Here is a 24,593-nt window from a genome sequence, read left to right on the forward strand (position 1 = left end):
AAACAACTAAAATGCTCTCACATACACTACTGAAATGCTCTAACATACACTACTGAAATTCTCTCACATAAACAACTAAAATGCTCTCACATACACTACTGAAATGCTCTCACATAAACAACTAAAATACTCTTACATACACTACTGAAATGCTCTCACATAAACAACTAAAATGCTCTTACATACACTACTGAAATGCTCTCACATAAACAACTAAAATGCTCTCACATACACTACTGAAATGCTCTAACATACACTACTGAAATGCTCTCACATAAACAACTAAAATGCTCTCACATACACTACTGAAATGCTCTCACGTAAACAACTAAAATGCTCTTACATACACTACTGAAATGCTCTCACATAAACAACTAAAATGCTCTTACATACACTACTGAAATGCTCTCACATAAACAACTAAAATGCTCTCACATAAACAACTAAAACGCTCTCACATAAACAACTAAATTGTTTCCTCTCTCACACACACACACACACACACACGCACACACACACACACACACACAAACACACAAACACACACACACACACACACACACACACCACTTGCGTGTGAGAGACAACAATTTTAGTAGTATTGTCAGAGTTATTTGATGACGAACCCCAAGATGCAGAGATAGAGGCAGGCATGGAGTGAGCTAACATGATTTTAATATGAATACTAAGACAAAACCAAACAAAGGGTTCAAACCAAAAGCGCGCACGTGGGCAGATAAAGAACAAAAGGCCTTTAGCGTAGAAGCTAACAAGGAACAAAAAGGAACTTTAGCATGGAAGCTAGAGGATAACAAACAGAAAAACTGGAAATAGCTAATGGCTAACAAAAACAGCTTACCGCTACGACGACCAGGACAGGATGTAGCACGACAGGTAATAGCTGAAATGATGCCAGACACGACAGGTAGCAAAGACAAAAGAGTGACATGAGGCAACGACAATCCAAATGACAACACAACGATCCAGCCACTGACACAAGACAAATGAGGTACAAATAGGAGCCGGCTGATTGGCAACCGGTGTGGTCAGATACCAATCAGCCGCAGCTGAAGGGGAACACAGCACTCATGGAACAAGACAGGAAGCTGACAAAATAAGAGCACTAGACAGGAACTAAGGACAGGAAATACTAAACACACTGAGGAGGAACACAGCACTCAGGGAACAAGAGAGGAAGCTGACAAATTAAGAGCACTTGACAGGAACTAAAAGACAGGAAATACTAAACACAGGAAACAGACAAATGCAGAAGAAAAAACTAAAACATAGACAAACTTTCAGGGGCAAGCCTGACAAGTATGTGTGCAGGAAAAGGTAATTAGACATTATTTATTTCTAAATGATTGTTGAATCCCACGAAATGTAAGACAACATGGCATTGACCGGAACCGGAACTCAATGTTGCTTACACACAGTACTGAAATCCTCTCACACACACTGGTAAGATGCTCTTATACATATAACTGAAATCCTTGCACACATACTACTAAAATTGTTGTCTCTCACACGCAAGTGGTGTGTGTGCGTGAGAGGAAAACATTTTAGTTGTTTATGTGAGAGCATTTTAGTTGTTTGTGTGAGAGCATTTACGTAGTGTATGTGAGAGCATTTCAGTAGTGTATGTAAGAGCATTTCAGTAGTGTATGTAAGAGCATTTCAGTAGTGTATGTAAGAGCATTTCAGTAGTGTATGTGAGAGCATTTCAGTAGTGTATGTAAGAGCATTTCAGTAGTGTATGTAAGAGCATTTCAGTAGTGTATGTGAGAGCATTTCAGTAGTGTATGTAAGAGCATTTCAGTAGTGTATGTGAGAGCATTTTAGTAGTGTATGTAAGAGCATTTCAGTAGTGTATGTAAGACAGTAAGTCGAACACATTTCCACTGAGGGTTGGACTCCGCCAAGGCTGTCTTTTGTCACCGATTCTGTTCATAACTTTTATGGACAGAATTTCTAGGAGCAGTCAAGGCGTTGAGGGGTTCCGGTTTGGTGACCGCAGGATTAGGTCTCTGCTTTTTGCAGATGATGTGGTCCTGATGGCTTCATCTGACCGGGATCTTCAGCTCTCACTGGATCGGTTCGCAGCCGAGTGTGAAGCGACCGGAATGAGAATCAGCACCTCCAAGTCCGAGTCCATGGTTCTCGCCCGGAAAAGGGTGGAATGCCATCTCTGGGTTGGGGAGGAGACCCTGCCCCAAGTGGAGGAGTTCAAGTACCTAGGAGTCTTGTTCACGAGTGGAGGAAGAGTGGATCGTGAGATCGACAGGTGGATCGGTGCGGCGTCTTCAGTAATGCGGACGTTGTACCGATCCGTTGTGGTGAAGAAGGTGCTGAGCCGGAAGGCAAAGCTCTCAATTTACCGGTCGATCTACGTTCCCATCCTCACCTATGGTCATGAGCTTTGGGTCATGACCGAAAGGATAAGATCACGGGTACAAGCGGCCCAAATGAGTTTGGGTCTCTCCCTTAGAGATAGGGTGAGAAGCTCTGCCATCCGGGAGGAACTCAAAGTAAAGCCGCTGCTCCCCCACATCGAGAGGAGCCAGATGAGGTGGTTCGGGCATCTGGTCAGGATGCCACCTGAACGCCTCCCTAGGGAGGTGTTTAGGGCACATCCAACCGGTAGGAGGCCATGGGGAAGACCCAGGACACGTTGGGAAGACTATGTCTCCCGACTGGCCTGGGAACGCCTCGGGATCCCCCGGGAAGAGCTGGACGAAGTGGCTGGGGAGAGGGAAGTCTGGGTTTCCCTGCTTAGGCTGTTGCCCCCGCGACCCGACCTCGGATAAGCGGAAGAAGATGGATGGATGGATGGATGGAATGCAATGTTGCTTACACACACGACTGAAATCCTCTCACACACACTGGTAAGATGCTCTCATACATATAACTGAAATCCTTGCACACATACTACTAAAATTGTTGTCTCTCACACGCAAGTGGTGTGTGTGTGCGTGCGTGAGAGGAAAACATTTTGGTTGTTTATGTGAGAGCATTTTAGTTGTTTATGTGAAAGCATTTCAGTAGTGTATGTAAGAGCATTTCAGTAGTGTATGTGAGAGCATTTCAGTAGTGTATGTAAGAGCATTTCAGTAGTGTATGTGAGAGCATTTCAGTAGTGTATGTAAGAGCATTTCAGTAGTGTATGTGAGAGCATTTCAGTAGTGTATGCAAGAGCATTTCAGTAGTGTATGTGAGAGCATTTCAGTAGTGTGTGTAAGAGCATTTTAGTAGTGTATGTGAGAGCATTTCAGTAGTGTGTGTAAGAGCATTTTAGTAGTGTATGTAAGAGCATTTCAGTAGTGTATGTAAGAGGTAATTCTGAATAATGTCCCTAACAGCCCCTTATAGACACGAGCAAGTGAACGCAGCACATCTTACCTGAACCTCTCGTGCGTGATAGGCGATGATGAGTCCCAGCAGGATGACCGTGGACAGACTGATCAGACACTTCAGGGCCAGAGAATACATGGAGCTCTGAGGTGGGGACAAAGAGAGAGAAACACAAGCAGCAGATCAACTCGTTTGTCCATTTTGGAGTCACATTCGCTGCTTTTCTGCAAGAGGCCACGTGGGTGACCGAGGCCGACATTTACCAAAGAGACTTTCAAAGGCTGAGCAGAAGTATTCAAGCTGTCAATAGGGCTCTGCTGTGGAGCTTTAAATCTTCCGCTTGTCTGCTTCCACGGGGCTTACAATCAATGCACCTGGGAGCTTTCAATCAATGCGACTCATTGCACTTCAGGGGCTTCCTTAACCCCGCCCTCACCTCAAACACTCAGGTGCACTGGACTGGATGTGACACGTGCAAAACAGCAACACACACACTTTTTATTGGGCTTTATTTTTTTTTTCCCAACCACAGTAACTCACCACCGGCGGCTATAAAGGAGCAGAGGTGGGTAGAGTAGCCAGAATTTGTACTCAAGTAAGAGTACTATTACTTTAGAGATGTATTACTCAAGTAAAAGTAAGGAGTAGTCACCCAAATATTTACTTGAGTAAAAGTAAAAAGTCTGTTGTGAAAAAACTACTCAAGTACTGAGCAACTGATGAGTAACCTGTTTGTTTAATGATGAGGGCAACAAGTAATGCACAAAAACGTAAAAATAGCAATGAACGAATTCAGAGCCAGGAATATCTAAAGCAACTAAAACAATAATATATATTAAATAATATATATTTGGTTTTACACTGTATTGAAAAACATTTTGAAAAATAATTTCACCTTTGCAACCTCATTACACTATTGGCTAAGTTTTATATTCATAAATGTAAGTTTCTCAATACCCGACCTGTTTTTTGTGCCTTTAAAAAAGATTTAGAACACTGCATTAAAACACTCTACCTCTAACAACCAAAAAGCTGTGAAAACAATGATGCTGTGTTCCAAATTTAAGTTATTTACTGAGATTGAGTGAGCCTATGGCTTTGCGCTTTTTTTTATTTTATATTATTATTTTTTGCATTCTATTTTAGTTACTTTGAATTTACAACGCTGTTTTTTTTTACTTACTTTGATTATTATTTTGAAATGTTTTTTAAATGTTGAAATTTATAAATGGAGGTTCATTAAAAAAAAAGTGCAGTTAGTCATGTGACCGCCTGGCTCTGTTTGATTGGTGAAACGGAGTCAAACGTCACCAGTGACTGCATTTGATTGGTGAAACGGAGTCAAACGTCACCAGTGACTGCATTTGATTGGTGAAACTGAATCAAACGTCACCAGTGACTGCATTTGATTGGTGAAACGGAGTCAAACGTCACCGGTGACTGCATTTGATTGGCGAAACGGAGTCAAACGTCACCAGTGACTGCATTTGATTGGCGAAACGGAGTCAAACGTCACCAGTGACTGCATTTGATTGGCGAAACGGAGTCAAACGCCACCAGTGACTGCATTTGATTGGTGAAACGGAGTCAAACGTCACCGGTCAATGCATTTGATTGGTGAAACGCAGGCATGTGATGGATCCTACTTTGAAGGATCCTACTTTAACAGATCGATAAAAATCGGTAGCGAGTAGCGAGCTGAATGTAGATAAATGGAGCGCAGTAAAAGTAGCGTTTCTTCTCTATAAATATACTCCAGTAAAAGTATGTTGCATTAAAACTACTCCTAGAAGTACAATTTATCCTGAAAGTTACTATATAAATGTAACGGAGTAAATGTAGCGCGTTACTACCCACCTCTGCAAAGGAGAGAGTGTGAGGAAGAAAACCAAAGAACCAGAAATGGATGAAGCAAAAACCCGGCTGCTCAGTGCAAAACACGTTTAATTTACTCACTTCCATGTCGACCACTTTCGTCGAAATATACTCCGATACCCACAGAATTGCTTTTCTATGAAATACGAGTCCAATTATGTCGACATGTATGGGTAGTATTACGGCACCATTATCGCTAAGCAACGTGAAACAACAACAGTCTACAAAACCCAAAACCAGTGAAGATTGCACGTTGTGTAAATCATAAATAAAAACAAAATACAATGACTTGCAAAGCCTTTTCAACTTATATTCAACTGAATGGACTGCAAAGACAATATATTCAATGTTCCAACTAGTAAACTTTGCTATTTTTTGCCAATATTAGCTCATTTGGAATTTGATACTTGCAACATGTTTATAAAAAAGCTGGCACATATGGCAAAAAAGTTGAGGAATGCTCATCAAACACTTATTTGGAACATCCCACAGGTGAACAGGCTAATTGGGAACAGGTGGGGTGCCAGGATTGGGTATGAAAGCAGCTTTCGTGAAATGCTCAGTCATTCACAAACAAGGGTGGGGCGAGGGTCACCACTTTGGGAACAAATGCGTGAGCAACAGTTTGAGAACAAAATTTCTGAACGAGCTATTGCAACGAATTGAGGGATTTCACCATCTACGGTCGGTAATATCATCAAAAGGTTCACAGAATCTGGAGAAATCACTGCACGTAAGCGATGATATTACAGACCTTCGTTCCCTCAGGCGGTACTGCATCAAAAAGAAGGATATCTCCACATGGCCTCAGGAACACTTCAGAAAACCACTGTCAGTAACTACAGTTGGTCGCTACATCTCTAAGTGTAAGTTAAAACTCTACTATGCAAAGCGAAAGCCATTTATCAACAACATCCAGAAACGCCACCGTCTTCTCTGGGCCATTTAATTTAATTTTGAAGAATTTATCTGAATGTGCATGAACTATTTCTTTTCAAAAAAGTTTGAAATGTCACATGTTTAAATATTAACTGTCAGTTTACTGTACAGTGTCAACTGTACTACTATATGAGCACGTATTTTATATTGTTTCATTGAAAATAAAACAGCAAAGTCCATTTGGCTGTCATCTGTTTTAATTATGAGACAGGATTGTGTGGCACTCCACCGGAAAAGGGTGGAGTGCCATCTCCGGGTTGGGGAGGAGACCCTGCCCCAAGTGGAGGAGTTCAAGTACCTAAGAGTCTTGTTCACGAGTGGGGGAAGAGTGGATCGTGAGATCGACAGGCGGATCGGTGCGGCGTCTTCAGTAATGCGGACGTTGTACCGATCCGTTGTGGTGAAGAAGGAGCTGAGCCGGAAGGCAAAACTCTCAATTTAGCGGTCGATCTACGTTCCCATCCTCACCTATGGTCATGAGCTTTGGGTCATGACCGAAAGGATAAGATCACGGGTACAAGCGGCCCAAATGAGTTCGGGTCTCTCCCTTAGAGATAGGGTGAGAAGCTCTGCCATCCGGGAGGAACTCAAAGTAAAGCCGCTGCTCCTCCACATGGAGAGGAGCCAGATGAGGTGGTTCGGGCATCTGGTCAGGATGCCACCCGAACAGGGAGGTGTTTAGGGCACGTCCAACCGGTAGGAGGCCACGAGGAAGACCCAGGACACGTTGGGAAGACTATGTCTCCCGGCTGGCCTGGGAACGCCTCGGGATCCCCCAGGAAGAGCTGGACGAAGTGGCTGGGGAGAGGGAAGTCTGGGTTTCCCTGCTTAGGCTGTTGCCCCCGCGACCCGACCTCGGATAAGCGGAAGATGATGGATGGATTGTGTCAAAGTCCTGATCTTTTATTTCATGCTTGAAAAAATAAATTATTACTTGGAAAAAGCAGTTTTATACTTGTGAGTGTTGATGACCCAGCTTGGCAACAGTTGATATTCTGGTTTCAAGCATGTTTTACTCAATACAGGTCATCATTTCATACTGAATTAATTTAGGACCATAACACTTAAAACAAGTTAAACACTTACATAAAATCTACTTAGTCAGAAGAATTATCTTATTAGACAGAATACAAGCAAATATCAGCCTGATTTGAGATATTTAATCTTACTTAGGTTTCAGTTTTTGCAGTATCGGCGATAAAAATATAAATATCGATACCAGCTGATCGTCATACAGTTTTCAGCCAGATATCGCTAAAATTCGCTCCATTTTGTCCACTAAAGACGCCGAGATCATTATCCATGCGTTTGTTACGTCTCGTCTCGATTACTGTAACGTATTATTTTCGGGTCTCCCCATGTCTAGCATTAAAATATTACAGTTGGTACAAAATGCGGCTGCTAGACTTTTGACAAGAACAAGAAAGTTTGATCACATTACGCCTGTACTGGCTCACCTGCACTGGCTTCCTGTGCACTTAAGATGTGACTTTAAGGTTTTACTACTTACGTATAAAATACTACACGGTCTAGCTCCAACCTATCTTGCCGATTGTATTGTACCATATGTCCCGGCAAGAAATCTGCGTTGAAAGGACTCCGGCTTATTAGTGATTCCCAAAGCCCAAAAAAAGTCTGCGGGCTATAGAGCGTTTTCCGTTCGGGCTCCAGTACTCTGGAATGCCCTCCCGGTAACAGTTCGAGATGCTACCTCAGTAGAAGCATTTAAGTCTCACCTTAAAACTCATCTGTATACTCTAGCCTTTAAATAGACCTCCTTTTTAGACCAGTTGATCTGCCGCTTCTTTTCTTTCTCCTATGTCCCCCCCTCCCTTGTGGAGGGGGTCCATGGATGAAGTGCGACCCAGGATGGACCGCTTGCCTGTATCGGTTGGGGACATCTCTACGCTGCTGATCCGCCTCCGCTTGAGATGGTTTCCTGTGGACGGGACTCTCGCTGCTGTCTTGGATCCGCTTGAACTGAACTCTCGCGGCTGTGTTGGAGCCACTATGGATTGAACTTTCACAGTATCATGTTAGACCCGCTCGACATCCATTGCTTTCGGTCCCCTAGAGGGGGGGGGGGGGGATTGCCCACATCTGAGGTCCTCTCCAAGGTTTCTCATAGTCAGCATTGTCACTGGCGTCCCACTGGATGTGAATTCTCCCTGCCCACTGGGTGTGAGTTTTCCTTGCCCTTTTGTGGGTTCTTCCGAGGATGTTGTAGTCGTAATGATTTGTGCAGTCCTTTGAGACATTTGTGATTTGGGGCTATATAAATAAACATTGATTGATTGATTGATTGATTGATATAGCGTACATGTTTGCTGTCCACTATGTGTTTAGTCGTCATGTTTGACCCTCATGTATTCATGTTGTTTTAAACCAGAAAGCAAGCTCGGCAACGGCAGAATACCATAACCTAAACCCAATATGATGTGATGTGAAAAAACACAATTCCCTGTTTTCATATATTCTGTAACACAATTTCTACACCGGGCAAAGCTAAAAAAAAATCACATTGCATTTAAGTGCGGTTGTCATAGCAACAAACATGAATGCCTCACTCTCGTCGGGTACAAGTAGAGTGCGGCTCGGTGAACCGTAGCAAAATAAGTGGACTTTAATGATTTAAGAGCTAACTCTTTTTTTCCCTTGTAATGAGCGGCCCTGACATAAGAGCATTAACACCCTCAGGTGTCCACACACATAAATACATTTATTTATATTCATATTACGTACAGTAGATTGCATTTCATAGTTTTTTTTTTTACAAACCCCGTTTCCATATGAGTTGGGAAATTGTGTTAGATGTAAATATAAACGGAATACAATGATTGGCAAATCCTTTTCAACCCATATTCAGTTGAATATGCTACAAAGACAACATATTTGATGTTCAAACTGATAAACGAATCATTAACTTTAGAATTTGATGCCAGCAACACGTGACAAAGAAGTTGGGAAAGGTGGCAATAAATACTGATAAAGTTGAGGAATGCTCATCAAACACTTATATGGAACATCCCACAGGTGTGCAGGCTAATTGGGAACAGGTGGGGTGCCATGATTGGGTATAAAAGCAGCTTCCATGAAATGCTAAGTCATTCACAAACAAGGATGGGGCGAGGGTCACCACTTTGTAAGCCAATTGTCGAACAGTTTTAGAACAACATTTCTCAACGAGCTATTGCAAGGAATTTAGGAATTTTACCAGCTACAATCCGTAAAATCCTCAAAAAGTTCAGAGAATCTGGAGAAATCACTGCACGTAAGCGATGTTATTACGGACTTTTGATCCCTCAGGCAGTACTGCATCAAAAACCGACATCAGTGTGTAAAGGATATCACCACATGGGCTGAGGAACACTTCATAAAACCACTGTCAGTAACTACAGTTGGTCGCTACATCTGTAAGTGCAAGTTAAAACTCTACTATGCAAAGCAAAACCCATTTATCAACAACACCCTGGTTGGCCTGAGCTCACCTGAGATGGACTGATGAGAAGTGGAAAGGTGTTCTGTGGTCTGACGAGTCCATATTTCAAATTATATTTGGAAACAGAGGACGTGGTGTCCTCCGGAACAAAGAGGAAAATAATGATCCGGAATGTTAAAGGCGCAAAGTTCAAAGGCCAGCATCTGTGATGGTATGGGGGTGTATTAGTGCCCAAGGCATGGGTAACTTACACATCTGTGAAGGCACCATTAATGCTGAAAGGTCCATACAGGTTTTGGAGCAACATATGTTGTCATCCAAGCAACGTTATCATGGACGCCCCTGCTTATTTCAGCAAGACAAGTGTTACAACATCGTGGCTTCGTAAAAAAAAAAAAGAGTGCGGGGACTTTCCTGGCCCGCCTGCAGTCCAGACTGTCTCCCTTCGAAAATGTGTGGCGCATTACGAAGCGTAAAATACGACAGCGGAGACCCCGGACTGTTGAACGACTGAAGCTCTACATCATGGATGTCAAACTCTGGCCCGCGGGCCAAATTTGGCCCGCCATGTAATTTAATTTGGCCCTTGAGGCAATATCAAAATAACATTGCAGCTGGCCCGCCGTTATTACACAGCAGCGGTGCCGCTGTAACACCGCAATTTCTCACACTTGCCAATCCTCCCTAAGTTCAGTGCCCCTTCCGAAAATCTCCCGGGGCAAGCATTCTCCAGATTTTCACCCGGCCAACAATATTGAGGGCGTGCCTTAAAGTCACTGCCTTTAGCATTCTCTACAACCTGTCGTCACGTCCGCATTTCCTCCATACAAACAGCGTGCAGGCCCACTCGCATAATATATGCAGCTATTACACACACATAAGTGAATGCCATGCATACTTGGTCAACGGCCATACAGGTCACACTGAGGGTGGCCGTATAAACAACATTACAACTGTTGCAAATATGCGCCAAACTGTGAACTCACACCAAACAAGAATGACAAACACATCTGCACTGTAACATAACAAACACAACAACAAAATACCCAGAGCCCCTTGCAGCATTAACTCTTTCGGGACGCTACAATATATTTTGATATTTACCTCAGAGGGCTGCAAATAGAAAAGAGGCATTATGTTTGTATTTAAATTTTATTTGAAAAGCCATAGATATTTTTTAATTATTATTATTTGAAGCTCGATTTTGCATGTCACTATAAAGTTACTTTATACTTTATACACTATAAAGTTACATGCACCTGGGGATAGGTTGATTGGCAACACTAAATTGGCCCTAGTGTTTGAATGTGAGTGTGAATGTTGTCTGTCTATCTGTGTTGGCCCTGCGATGAGGTGGCGACTTTTCCAGGGTGTACCCCGCCTTCCGCCCGATTGCAGCTGAGATAGGCGCCAGCGCCCCCCGCGACCCCGAAAGGGAATAAGCGGTAGAAAATGGATGGGAAAAAAATGGATATAAAGTTACTGTATATAAGCTTTGCTTGTTCAATGTTCAGTGCAAAACTTGTTTGGATCCCTATTAAAAGGTTAATTTGTTCAACCTTGGCCCGCGGCTTTGTTCTGTTTTAAATTTTGGCCCACTCTGTATTTGAGTTTGACACCCTTGCTCTACATAAAACAAGAATGGGAAAGAATTCCACTTTCAAAGCTTCAACAATTAGTTTCCTCAGTTCCCAAACGTTTATTGAGTGTTGTTAAAAGAAAAGGTGATGTAACAGTGGTGAACATGCCCTTTCCCAACTACTTTGGCACGTGTTGCAGCCATGAAATTCCAATTATTATTTGCAAAAAAAAACACAATTTACGAGTTTGAATATCTTGTCTGTGTAGTGCAGGGGTGCCCACACTTTTTCTGCAGGCGAGCTACTTTTCAATTGACCAACTCGAGGGGATCTACCTCATTTATATATATCATTTATATTTATTTATTTAAGAAAGAGACATTTTTGTAAACAAGTTAAATGTGTTTAATGATAATACAAGCATGTGTAACACATATAGATGTCTTTCTTTCACAAAGACAAGAATATAAGTTGGTGTATTACCTGATTCTGATGACTTGCATTGATTGGAATCAGACAGTAATGATGATAACGCCCACATTTTCAAATGGAGGAGAAAAAAAGTTGTCCTTTCTGTACAATACCACATGAAAGTGGTTGGTTTTTGGCATCTAATTCATCCAGCTTCCATACACTTTACAAGAAAAACATTGGCGGCAAATTCCGTAGCTTGCTTGATTGACATTCACGGCACCCGAGGGTCTTGTGAGATGACGCTGGCTGCTGCCAGTTCATTATTATGAAAAAATGACAGAGAGGAAGGCGAGAAACATTTTTTATTTCAACAGACTTTCACGCCGTCCCTTCCGTCAAAACTCTAAAGGCCGACTGCACATTTCCTATCTTCACAATAAAAGCCCTGCTTCATGCTGCCTGCGCTAACAAAATAAGAGTCTCGGAAAGCTGGCGTGCACAAGTGATGTGCACGCCAGCTTTCTGAGGGATCGCTTGTGCACGCCAGTTTTCCGAGACTCTGTATTTAGTTAGCGCAGGCAGCATGAAGCAGGGCTTTTATTGTGAAGATAGGAAATGTGCAGGCGGCCTTTAGAGTTTTGACGGAAGGTACGGCGCGAGAGTCTGTTGAAATAAAAAGTGTTTCTCGCCTTCCTCTCGGTCATATTTTCATAATAATGATCTTGCAGCAGCCAGCGTCATCTCACAAGACCCTCCGGTACCGTGAATGTCATTTAAGTGACGTCTTGGTGAAGATTGATGATCACTCATTTTTAGGTCTATTTTTTTTAAAAGCCTGGCTGGAGATCGACTGACACACCCCCCGCGGTCGACTGGTAGCTCGCCATCGACGTAATGGGCACCCCTGGTGTCGTGCATTCAATTGAATATGGGTTGAAAAGGATTTGCAAATCATTGTATTCCGTTTATATTTACATCCAACACAATTTCCCAACTCATATGGAAACGGGGTTTGCACATCTCATTGTGCAAAAGTCCAATTTGTGAGAGCCACGGCAGATAGATTCAACACGGGGGTCACATTGGAGCAGGACTGTTATTTCTCTTCATTAGTGTAACTACTGCACACTACACAACTACACCCCGGGACTCGCAACGTTGTGTCTCCAGACAATCTTTACTGCGAGACTGCACCGACTGTTGGTGGCGAGCAGCTGGGCGGACCGTGCTGCCCGCCATTTGATGGCCCGCCGATAACAAAAGGGAATATGAACGGTGTGAGGAGGAAATAATTGATATAAGTCGCTCTCGAGTAACCGTTTCGTGTCTGGCGATGGAAGTGCGGCAGAACGGCTGACATAGCGACAAGCGAAGGTGACCGTCCCCTTTATGTATCTTCCGGAGCCCAAAATTTGCGCATGAACGCATCACACGAACAACAACAGATGTCCTCGAACGCGCGCGCTGAGGACATCAACATAGCCAAGCCTGCTGTAATATTCACAGCCCTCTCATATCCCTTCAGTCACACCTGATTGAATTTGAATTGAATGTGTTAGAAGCGGGAATGAATATTGTTTGCATTTCAACCCACACTGGTGCCAAAATGGTACTTATGCACTGCAAAAACTGAAACTAAGTAAGATTAAATATCTCAAAAAAAGGGTGATATTTGCTTATTTTCTATCTGATAAGATAATTCAGTAAGCTGATTTTATGTAAGAGTGTATTACTTGTTTTAAGGGTTTCGGTCCTAAATTATTTCAGTAAGATATTACACACTGCAAAAAGTCCATCCATCTTCTTCCGCTTATCCGAGGTCGGGTCGCGGGGGCAACAGCCTAAGCAGGGAAACCCAGACTTCCCTCTCCCCAGCCACTTCGTCTAGCTCTTCCCGGGGGATCCCGAGGCGTTCCCAGGCCAGCCGGGAGACATAGTCTTCCCAACGTGTCCTGGGTCTTCTCCGTGGCCTCCTACCGGTTGGACGTGCCCTAAACACCTCCCTCGGGAGGCGTTCGGGTGGCATCCTGACCAGATTGAGAGCTTTGCCTTCCGGCTCAGCTCCTTCTTCACCACAACGGATCGGTACAACGTCCGCATTACTGAAGACGCCGCACCGATCCGCCTGTCGATCTCACGATCCACTCTTCCCCCACTCGTGAACAAGACTCCTAGGTACTTGAACTCCTCCACTGCAAAAAGACAGTGTTCAAAAACAAGAAAAAAAATACAAAAATGAGGGGTATTTTACCTGAACTAAGCGAAATTATCTGCCAATAGAACAAGAGAATTTGGCTTGTCAAGACATTCCAAAACAAGTAAAATTAGCTAACTTCAATGAACCCAAAAATACCTTAAAATAAGTATATTCTCACTAATAACAAGTGTACTACTGAAGTATACGAGTACGTATTTTCTATTGTTTCATTGAAAATAAAACAGCAAACTCTATTTGGCTGTCATCTGTTTTAATATGAGAAACAATTGTGTCAAAGTCATGATTTTGTTTTACATTCTTAAAATAAGAAATTCTTACTTTAAAAAGTAGTTTCATACTTGTGAGTGTTGACGACACAGCTTTGCAACATTTGAATTTCTAGTTTCAAGCATGTTTTACTCAATATAGGTCATCAAATCTCAGCTGAAAGCTGTAATATCTCACTGAGATCATTTAGGACCTAGACACTTAAAACAAGTATAAAATCTTATATATGGCCGCGCAAGTCCCGGGATGCCCAAAATGTCCATAACACACCCGGCCGAGTCCCATGGGGAGGGGGGATGAAAAGTTGGAAAAGTCAGCAAAAGTCCCAAAAATGTTCAAAATACCTACACAGGTTCGAGTCCCACAAGTTCCGCCGCCGGCCGGGATGCCCGAAGTGTCCAAACCGCGCCCAGCAAAGTCCCACGGGAAGGTGGGGAGAAAAGTGAGAAAAGTCGGTGAAATTTTCAAAAGTCCCACCCGGGTTCGAGTGTGCACTCAAACTCAAACTCGAACCCGGTTGGGACTCGAAGATTTGGGGGACTTTTGCCGACTTTTCTCATTTTTTCCCCCTACTTCCCGTGGGACTTTGCTGGGTGCGTTTTGGGAATTTTTTGTATCCCGGGATTTGTGTGGCCGGCGGCGGGACTCGTGGGACTGTAACCCGGGTAGGTATTTTGGACACAATTGGGACTTATGAACATTTTGGCCGCCTTTTCCCCCTCTTCTTCCCCGCCTTCCTGTGCACCATTGCTGGGTGTGTTTTGGACACTTGGACAAAAATAGTTTCAAGCATATTTTACTCAAAATAGGTCTTAAAATGTCGGAAACAAGCTGTAGTATCTTACTGAGATCATTTAGGACCTAAACACTTAAAACAAGTATAAAATCTTATATATGTACGCGCAAGTCCCGGGATGCCCAAAATGTCCACAACACACCCAGCTGACTCCCATGTGGAGGGGGGATGAAAAGTTGGAAAAGTCAGCAAAAGTCCCAAAAATGTTCAAAATACCTACACAGGTTCGAGTCCCACAAGTGCCCAAAGTGCCCAAAACGCGCCCAGCAAAGTCCCACGGGAAGGTGGGGAGAAAAGTGAGAAAAGTCGGTGAAATGTTCAAAAGTCCCACCCGGGTTCGAGTGTGCACTCAAACTCAAACTCGAACCCGGTTGGGACTCGAACCTTTGGGGGACTTTTGCCGACTTTTCCCATTTTTTCCCCCTACTTCCCGTGGGACTTTGCTGGGTGCGTTTTGGGAATTTTTTGTATCCCGGGATTTGTGTGGCCGGCGGCGGGACTCGTGGGACTGGAACCCGGGTAGGTATTTTGGACACAATTGGGACTTATGAACATTTTGGCCGCCTTTTCCCCCTCTTCTTCCCCGCCTTCCTGTGCACCATTGCTGGGTGTGTTTTGGACACTTGGACAAAAATAGTTTCAAGCATATTTTACTCAAAATAGGTCTTAAAATGTCGGAAACAAGCTGTAGTATCTTACTGAGATCATTTAGGACCTAAACACTTAAAACAAGTATAAAATCTTATATATGGCCGCGCAAGTCCTGGGATGCCCAAAATGTCCATAACACACCCAGCCGAGTCCCATGGGGAGGGGGGATGAAAGTTGGAAAAGTCAGCAAAAGTCAATCAATCAATCAATCAATGTTTATTTATATAGCCCCAAATCACAAATGTCTCAAAGGACTGCACAAATCATTACGACTACAACATCCTCGGAAGAACCCACAAAAGGGCAAGGAAAACTCACACCCAGTGGGCAGGGAGAATTCACATCCAGTGGGACGCCAGTGACAATGCTGACTATGAGAAACCTTGGAGAGGACCTCAGATGTGGGCAACCCCCCCCTCTAGGGGACCGAAAGCAATGGATGTCGAGCGGGTCTAACATGATACTGTGAAAGTTCAATCCATAGTGGCTCCAAGACAGCAGTGAGAGTCCCGTCCACAGGAAACCATCGGAAACAAGCTGTAGTATCTTACTGAGATCATTTAGGACCTAAACACTTAAAACAAGTATAAAATCTTATATATGGCCGCGCAAGTCCCGGGATGCCCAAAATGTCCATAACACACCCAGCCGAGTCCCATGGGGAGGGGGGATGAAAGTTTGAAAAGTCAGCAAAAGTCCCAAAAATGTTCAAAATACCTACACAGGTTCGAGTCCCACAAGTTCCGCCGCCGGCCGGGATGCCCGTAGTGTCCAAAACGCGCACAGCAAAGTCCCACGGGAAGGTGGGGAGAAAAGTGAGAAAAGTCGGTGAAAGTGCAAAAGTACTATTCTAATCGCCGCTTGTCAGTTAATTTTTCAGTTTTTCCCAGAACCGGCTGCTGAACTAAACCGGTCTATTTACTGTGTTGTGCCTTAATAATAAAGATTTTATGACGCGCCCGTCCTGCTTGACGGTTATAGCGCGCTCCAATAAAAGCTAATAAGTTTTGCATGTGCTTAATGACGAGAGTGCTAAGTGATGTCGCCCGATGTGTTACACAGCATTCGGCCTAATTTGATACACGCATTGGACTGAACCTGTGTTGATTATTTCACAAAACTAATTAAAGTCTGGCGTGCGCTCCCTTTATTAGCTGCAGCGGCCATTAGCGTTGCCAAACTGTTCCATCCACGGTACTTCCAGAGACAAACCCTGCTGACTTGTCAGACGTGATGCTTGAGCGTAACTGGTTTGTCCGAGTAGTATTTTAATCTAAAGCTTGTTTGCTCGCGGCCTTCATTTGGATGGCAAACGCTTTGTCTCCCTCATGAGATGATTAAGCACAATCAGCATTGGTTCATGAATATATATTGCAAGTCAGTGTCCTGGAACATTTGGAGTGTGTCAGTTTGTTTTCGGTTCCTTGGAAAAGTGCTGCTATAAATACGTGTTACCGCGAAAAAGCTTCACTTTTCTGTGAGAATCGGAAGCGAAAGACTTGATAAACATGTTAAGAAGTCTTCCGTTTGGGTGGAACTGGACTTAATTGACAAGATCTTCTTGACGAGAAACACGGGTTCGGAGGAACCGGCCTGTCCTGACGGGACTTTTCCTGCTGGATACATGAGAGATTGGTACAGTAAAGATTCTGAGTATTATCTTCGACCCAACTCTCTCATTTGAGTCACACATCAAGAATGTTACGAAAACGGCCTTCTTTAATCTCCGTAATATCGCTAAAATTCGTTCCAGTTTGTCCATCGGCGACGCTGAGATCGTTATTCATGCGTTCGTTACGTCTCGTCTCGATTACTGGAACGTATTATTTTCGGGTCTCCCCATGTCTAGCATTAAAAGATTACAGTTGGTACAAAATGCGGGCTGCTAGACTTTTGACAAGAACAAGAAAGTTTGATCATATTACGCCTATACTGTACATACCTTTATATACCTATATACATATATACCTATATATACACACCTATACTGGCTCACCTGCACTGGCTTCCTGTGCACTTAAAGGGGAACATTATCACCAGACCTATGTAAGCGTCAATATATACCTTGATGGTGCAGAAAAAAGACCATATATTTTTTCAACCGATTTCCGAACTCTAAATGGGTGAATTTTGGCGAATTAAACGTCTTTCTGTTTATCGCTCTGTGGCGATGACGTCAGAACGTGACGTCACCAGGGTAATACAGCCGCCATTTTCATTTTCAATACATTGCAAACACCGGGTCTCAGCTCTCTTATTTTCCGTTTTTTCGACTATTTTTTGGAACCTTGGAGACATCATGCCTCGTGGGTGTGTTGTCGGAGGGTGTAACAACACTAACAGGGAGGGATTCAAGTTGCACCACTGGCCCGAAGATGCCAAAGTGTCTGCCGCCAGACCCACATTGAATGTGCTGGAGTGTCTCCACATTTTACCGGCGATGACAGACATGGCACAGAGATGTATGGATAACCTGCAGGTGCATTTGCAACGATAAAGTCAACGAAATCACAAAGGTGAGTTTTGTTGATGTTGTTGACTTATATGCTAATCAGACATACCTGTATTTGGTTGCGGCGTGACTGCCAGCTATTCAATGCTAACATGCTATGCTAATCGATGCTAACATGCTATGCTAATCGATGCTAACATGCTATTTACCGGCGGTGCTAAGACAGACATGGCACAGAGATGTATGGATAACCTGCAGATGCATTTGCAACAATAAAGTCAACGAAATCACAAAGGTGAGTTTTGTTGATGTTTACTGCCAGCTAATCAATGCTAACATGCTACGCTAATCGATGCCAACATGCTATTTACTGGCGGTGCTAAAGCAGACATGGCACAGAGATGTATGGATAACCTGCAGATGCATTTGCAACGATAAAGTCAACGAAATCACAAAGGTGAGCTTTGTTGATGTTGTTGACTTATGTGCTAATCAGACATATATGGTTGCGGCGTGACTGCCAGCTAATTGATGGTAACATGCTACGCTAATCGATGCAAACAATCTATTTAACGACGGTGCTAAAGCAGACATGGCACAGAGATGTATGGATAACCTGTAGATGCATTTGCAACTATATTACGTTTCCTTCCACCCACATTTAATGTGAAAAAAACACTTACCAATCGAAGGATTTAAGTTGCTCCAGTGTCACAAGATGCGAAAGTCCTGATTGTTTGGTCCGCACATTTTACCGGCGATGCTAACGCAGCTATTCGGCCATGCTATGGCTATGAATAGCGTCAAAAGCTTCAGTTTCTTCTTCAATATTTTCATACTCCAACCATCTGTTTAAAGCTTTTTTAGGGATATTCCGGGACCGGTAAAATTTTGAAAAAAAAATTCAAAAAATACAACAAGCCACTGGGAACTGATTTTTATTGTTTTTAACCCTTTTGAAATTGTTATAATGTTCCCCTTTAAAATTTTACTACTTACGTATAAAATACTACACGGTCTAGCTCCATCCTATTTTGCCGATTGTATTGTACCATATGTTCCGGCAAGAAATCTGCATTCAAAGGACTCCAGCTTATTAGTGATTCCCAGAGCCCAAAAAAAGTCTGCGGGCTATAGAGCGTTTTCTATTCGGTCTCCAGTACTCTGGAATTCCCTCCCGGTAAAAGTTAGAGATGCTACCTCAGTAGAAGCATTTACAATAAGTCCCATCTTAAAATTCATTTGTACACTCTAGCCTTTAAATAAATCCCCCTTTTTAGACCAGTTGATCTGCCGTTTGTTTTCTTTTCTGCTCTGCCCCCGTCTCCCTTGTGGAGGGGGGGGCACAGGTCCGGTGGCTGGCTGTCCAGAGTCGGGACCCGGGGTGGACCTTCGCCTGTGCATTGGCTGGGGACATCTGCGCTCGGGATGGTCTCCTGCTGGACCCACTATGGACTGGACTCTCAATATAATGTTAGATCCACTACGGACTGGACTTTCACAATATTATGCTAGACCCACTCGATGTCCATTGAGCCGGGACCAACATCTGCGGTCCACTGCAAGGTTTCTCATTGTCATCCCACTGGGTTGAGTTTTTCTTTGCCCTCATGTGAGATCTGAACAGAGGATGTCGTTGTGGCTTGTGCAGCCCTTTGAGACACTCGGGATTTAGGGCTATATAAATAAACATTGATTGATTGATTGTTGGGGGAAGTGGTCAGTCGTGTACCTGGTGATTACTACCTACTCAGTGGCCGAGTGGTTAGAGTGTCCGCCCTGAGATCGGTAGGTTGGGAGTTCAAACCCCAGCCGAGTCATACCAAAGACTATAAAAAATTGGACCCATTGTCTCCCTGCTTAGCACTCAGCATCAAGGGTTGGAATTGGGGGTTAAATCACCATAAATGATTCCCGGGCGTGGCCACCGCTGCTGCCCACTGCTCCCCTCACCTCCCAGGGGGTGAACAAGGGGATGGGTCAAATGCAGAGGACAAATTTCACCACACCTAGTGTGTGTGTGACAATCATTGGTACTTTAACTTTAATTCTTCTCGCCGAAGACATTGAAGATAGAGAGCCTACTGGCCAACTGCAAGTCTGTCTGGACTGGAGACTGCAGTGCCTCAGACTGGAACACCTCTTCGTCCTATCCAGGAAATCGCAAAAAGCCGCTGCCTGACCAAAACTCAGAAAATCTGTAGAGACTCCTCCCACCCCCACCAAGGACTGTTTTCACTGCTGGACTGTAGAAAGATGTTCCGCAGCCTCCGTAGCAGAACCTCCAGGTTCTATAACAGCTTCTTCCCTCAGGCCATAAGACTCTTGAACGCATCATAATAATCCCCTTAATTCCCCCCAAAAACGGATTAACTCGCTAGAACATAAGACAATATTACATACATCCCTAAACATGGATGCACATGCAAAAGAGCAATATATTTATCTGGACAGTAATCTATTTATTTATATCTGCACCTTAAAGCGGTATAGCTCGGTTGGTAGAGTGGCCGTGCCAGCAACTTGGGGGTTGCAGGTTCGATTCCCACTTCCGCCACCCTAGTCACTGCCGTAGTGTCCTTGGGCAAGACACTTTACCCACCTGCTCCCAGTGCCATCCACACTGGTTTAAATGTAACTTAGATATTGGGTTTCACTATGTAAAGCGCTTTGAGTCACTAGAGAAAAGCGCTATATAAATATAGATCACTTGACTTCACTTAAAGGCCTATTGAAATGAGATTTTCTTATTTAAACGGGGATAGCAGGTCCATTCTATGTGTCATACTTGATCATTTCGCTATATTGCCATATTTTTGCTGAAAGGATTTAGTAGAGAACATCGACAATAAAGTCCGCAACTTTTGGTCGCTAACAGAAAAGCCCTGCCTTTACCGGAAGTCGCAGACGATGACGTCACCCGTTGATGGCTCCTCGCATTGTTTTTAATGGGAGCCTCCAACAAAAAGTGCTATTCGGACCGAGAAAACGACAATTTCCCCATTAATTTGAGCGAGGATGAAAGATTTGTGTGAGGATACTGATAGCGACGGACTAAAAAAAAAAAAAAAATCAAGTTAAAAAAAAAACGCTATGTTTTTAGACACATTTACTAGGATAATTCTGGGAAAATCCCTTATCTTTCCATTGTGTTGCTAGTGTTTTAGTGAGTTTAATAGTACCTGATAGTCGGAAGGGTTTATCCACGGGTGTGTTGACGCCAGTGTCTGATGGAAATCGACGGCAGCTGTACGGACGGCACAAGGTCAGCTGTAAGTGGCGACTTTTTACCATAATTTTCTCACCGAAAACTGCTGGTTGACATTTGGTCGGGATCCATGTTCACTTGACCGCTCTGATCCATAATACAGTTTCACCTCCGGGAATTTTAAACAAGGAATCACCGTGTGTTTGTGTGGCTAAAGGCTAAATAAATCTTCCCAACTCCATCTTTCTACTTTGACTTCATTAATAATTGAACAAATTGCAAAAGATTCAGCAACACAGATGTCCAAAATACTGTGTAATTATGCGGTTCAAGCAGACGACTTTTAGCTGTGTGTGTGCGCAGCGCTAATTAGGGATGCACCGATTAATCGGTAACCGAATATATTCGGCCGAATATGGCAAAAAAAAGCCACATTCGGCCTTCGGTGGAATGAGTTAAAAACAAGGCCGAATAGTGGCGTGTGACGCAATTTTTTGACGCGGTGACGCAATCGACCAACGTGCAGTGACGTTGGGATTTGATTGATTGATTGATACTTTTATTAGTAGATTGCAAAGTACAGTACATATTCCGTACAATTGACCACTAAATGGTAACACCCCAAGAAGTTTTTCAACTTGTTTAAGTCGGGGTCCACGTTAATCAGGATATGTTGTGTACCTGTATAAGTGTATGAGGTTACAAGCACACACTTAATTGAGATTTACTTGAGCTTTCTGTTTACATTATTAGCATATCTACTGTGGCTAAGCAGACTTTTGCCAAAAGGACAATAATTCATTTGTTGTGGGTTTATCCACTTTAATGCACTTTATTTTTTTTTGGAATGCATGTTTTGTTTGAAGGCCTAATATAAATCAATCAATCAATCAATCAATGTTTACTTATATAGCCCTAAATCACTAGTGTCTCAAAGGGCTGCACAAACCACTACGACATCCTCGGTAGGCCCACATAAGGGCAACGAAAACTCACACCCAGTGGGACGTCGGTGACAATGATGACTATGAGAACCTTGGAGAGGAGGAAAGCAACGGATGTCGAGCGGGTCTAACATGATACTGTGAAAGTTCAATCCATAATGGATCCAACACAGTCGCGAGAGTCCAGTCCAAAGCGGATCCAACACAGCAGCGAGAGTCCCGTTCACAGCGGAGCCAGCAGGAAACCATCCCAAGCGGAGGCGGATCAGCAGCGCAGAGATGTCCCCAGCCGATACACAGGCAAGCAGTACATGGCCACCGGATCGGACCGGACCCCCTCCACAAGGGAGAGTGGGACATAGAAGAAAAAGAAAAGAAACGGTAGATCAACTGGTCTAAAAAGGGAGTCTATTTAAAGGCTAGAGTATACAAATGAGTTTTAAGGTGAGACTTAAATGCTTCTACTGAGGTGGCATCTCAAACTGTTACCGGGAGGGCATTCCAGAGTACTGGAGCCCGAACGGAAAACGCTCTATAGCCCGCAGACTTTTTTTGGGCTTTGGGAATCACTAACAAGCCGGAGTCCTTTGAACGCAGATTTCTTGCCGGGACATATGGTACAATACAATCGGCAAGATAGGATGGAGCTAGACCGTGTAGTATTTTATACGTAAGTAGTAAAACCTTAAAGTCACATCTTAAGTGCACAGGAAGCCAGTGCAGGTGAGCCAGTACAGGTATATATGTATGTATATATGTATATAAAGGTATATACAGTACAGGTATATATGTATGTATATATGTATATAAAGGTATATACAGTACAGGCGTAATGTGATCAAACTTTCTTGTTCTTGTCAAAAGTCTAGCAGCCGCATTTTGTACCAACTGTAATCTTTTAATGCTAGACATGGGGAGACCCAAAAATAATACGTTACAGTAATCGAGGCGAGACGTAACAAACGCATGGATAATGATCTCAGCGTCTTTAGTGGACAAAATGGAGCGAATTTTAGCGATATTACGGAGATGAAAGAAGGCCGTTTTAGTAACGCTTTTAATGTGTGACTCAAAGGAGAGAGTTGGGTCGAAGATAATACCCAGATTCTTTACCGTGTCGCCTTGTTTAATTGTTTGGTTGTCAAATGTTAGAGTTGTATTATTAAATAGAGGTCGGTGTCTAGCAGGACCGATAATCAGCATTTCCGTTTTTTTGGCGTTGAGTTGCAAAAAGTTAGCGGACATCCATTGTTTAATTTCAGCATATCTACTGTGGCTAAGCAGACTTTTGCCAAAAGGACAATAATTCATTTGTTGTGGGTTTATCCCCTTTAATGCACTTTATTTTTTTTTGGAATGCATGTTTTGTTTGAAGGCCTAATATAAATGAAAAACTTTGTGCTTTTTTTGAAAAGCAAAGGCTACTGGATTATTTAAAAAATGTCAATATTAAATAAAAAATTACTTTATTTGAAAAACATGCCTAAATATTTATTCTAGGCTATCCATGCAATATAAAAAAAATTGTGAAAAACTGCATTCATTATTCAGTATTCGGCTTCGGCCACAAATTTTCATTTCGGTGCATCCCTAGCGCTAATATTTCCTTACAGTCCGTGACGTCACGCGTACACGTCAGCATTCTGCAAAGTTTTCAACAGGACACTTTGTGGGAAATTTAAAATTGCAATTTAGTAAACTAAAAAGGCCGTATTGGCATGTGTTGCAATGTTAATATTTCATCATTGATATATAAACTATCAGACTGCGTGGTCGCTAGTAGTGGCTTTCAGTCGGCCTTTAAATGCTCTTTCATCCTGCACTACAACGAGCTAACGCAACAACATTTCGTTCTTATCTGCACTGTAAAGTTCAAATTTGAATGACAATAAAAAGGAAGTCTGTATTTGGAACTGCGATAACAGGTCATCTGCTGATTGGATTGAGCGTTGCTCTGGTCGACTGATAAAGGAAGACAATAACAGACGTTTAAGAAGACCAGAGGCCGCCTGTCACAACGCAGGGGTTCGGCAGAACTGCGAGGACTCAGACTTTGCCGACCTCGGAATTTAATCGCAAATTGGATAACATCCCGGTAGTGTTGTACGGTATACCGGTATTTGTATAGTACCAAGATAATAATGAATCATATTTGGTATTATATCGCCCCTGAAAAGTACCGGCCCACAACACCCCCGCGCCTCCATCGTCGTCACGTTGTGTCATTGCTGGTTTCATGAGCAGACGAGCATGTTCGGCAGCGCACAATCAGGGAGTACTTACAAGCAGACAAAATGTGTGGACCGAAAAGGGAGAACGGATGCATTTTGGCTTAAAATCTAATAATAAAGGTAAGTAAAACCACTAAAATGCCTACTGGAAGAGGTGCTTTAAGACATGGCTAGCTAGTTAGCGGCGAAAGTCCAGCCCCAGTCTGCAGTGTTTTAGTTACTTCTAAA

At 43.2% G+C, this 24,593-nt stretch overlaps 1 protein-coding gene across 1 annotated transcript in view; it reads right to left on the reverse strand.

Annotated features, from left to right (window-relative positions):
- The window catches only part of kcnn3 (potassium intermediate/small conductance calcium-activated channel, subfamily N, member 3), a 281,514-nt gene that overhangs the window by 162,408 nt on the left and 94,513 nt on the right, over positions 1-24,593 (reverse strand). The window contains exon 3 of the mRNA XM_061881689.1: positions 3,400-3,495. Within this exon, the coding sequence (XP_061737673.1) occupies positions 3,400-3,495 (96 nt within the window). The remainder of the gene's footprint in view (positions 1-3,399; positions 3,496-24,593) is intronic.

The sequence above is a fragment of the Nerophis ophidion genome, linkage group LG21 (assembly GCF_033978795.1).
Source record: "Nerophis ophidion isolate RoL-2023_Sa linkage group LG21, RoL_Noph_v1.0, whole genome shotgun sequence".
Taxonomy (NCBI): domain Eukaryota; kingdom Metazoa; phylum Chordata; class Actinopteri; order Syngnathiformes; family Syngnathidae; genus Nerophis; species Nerophis ophidion.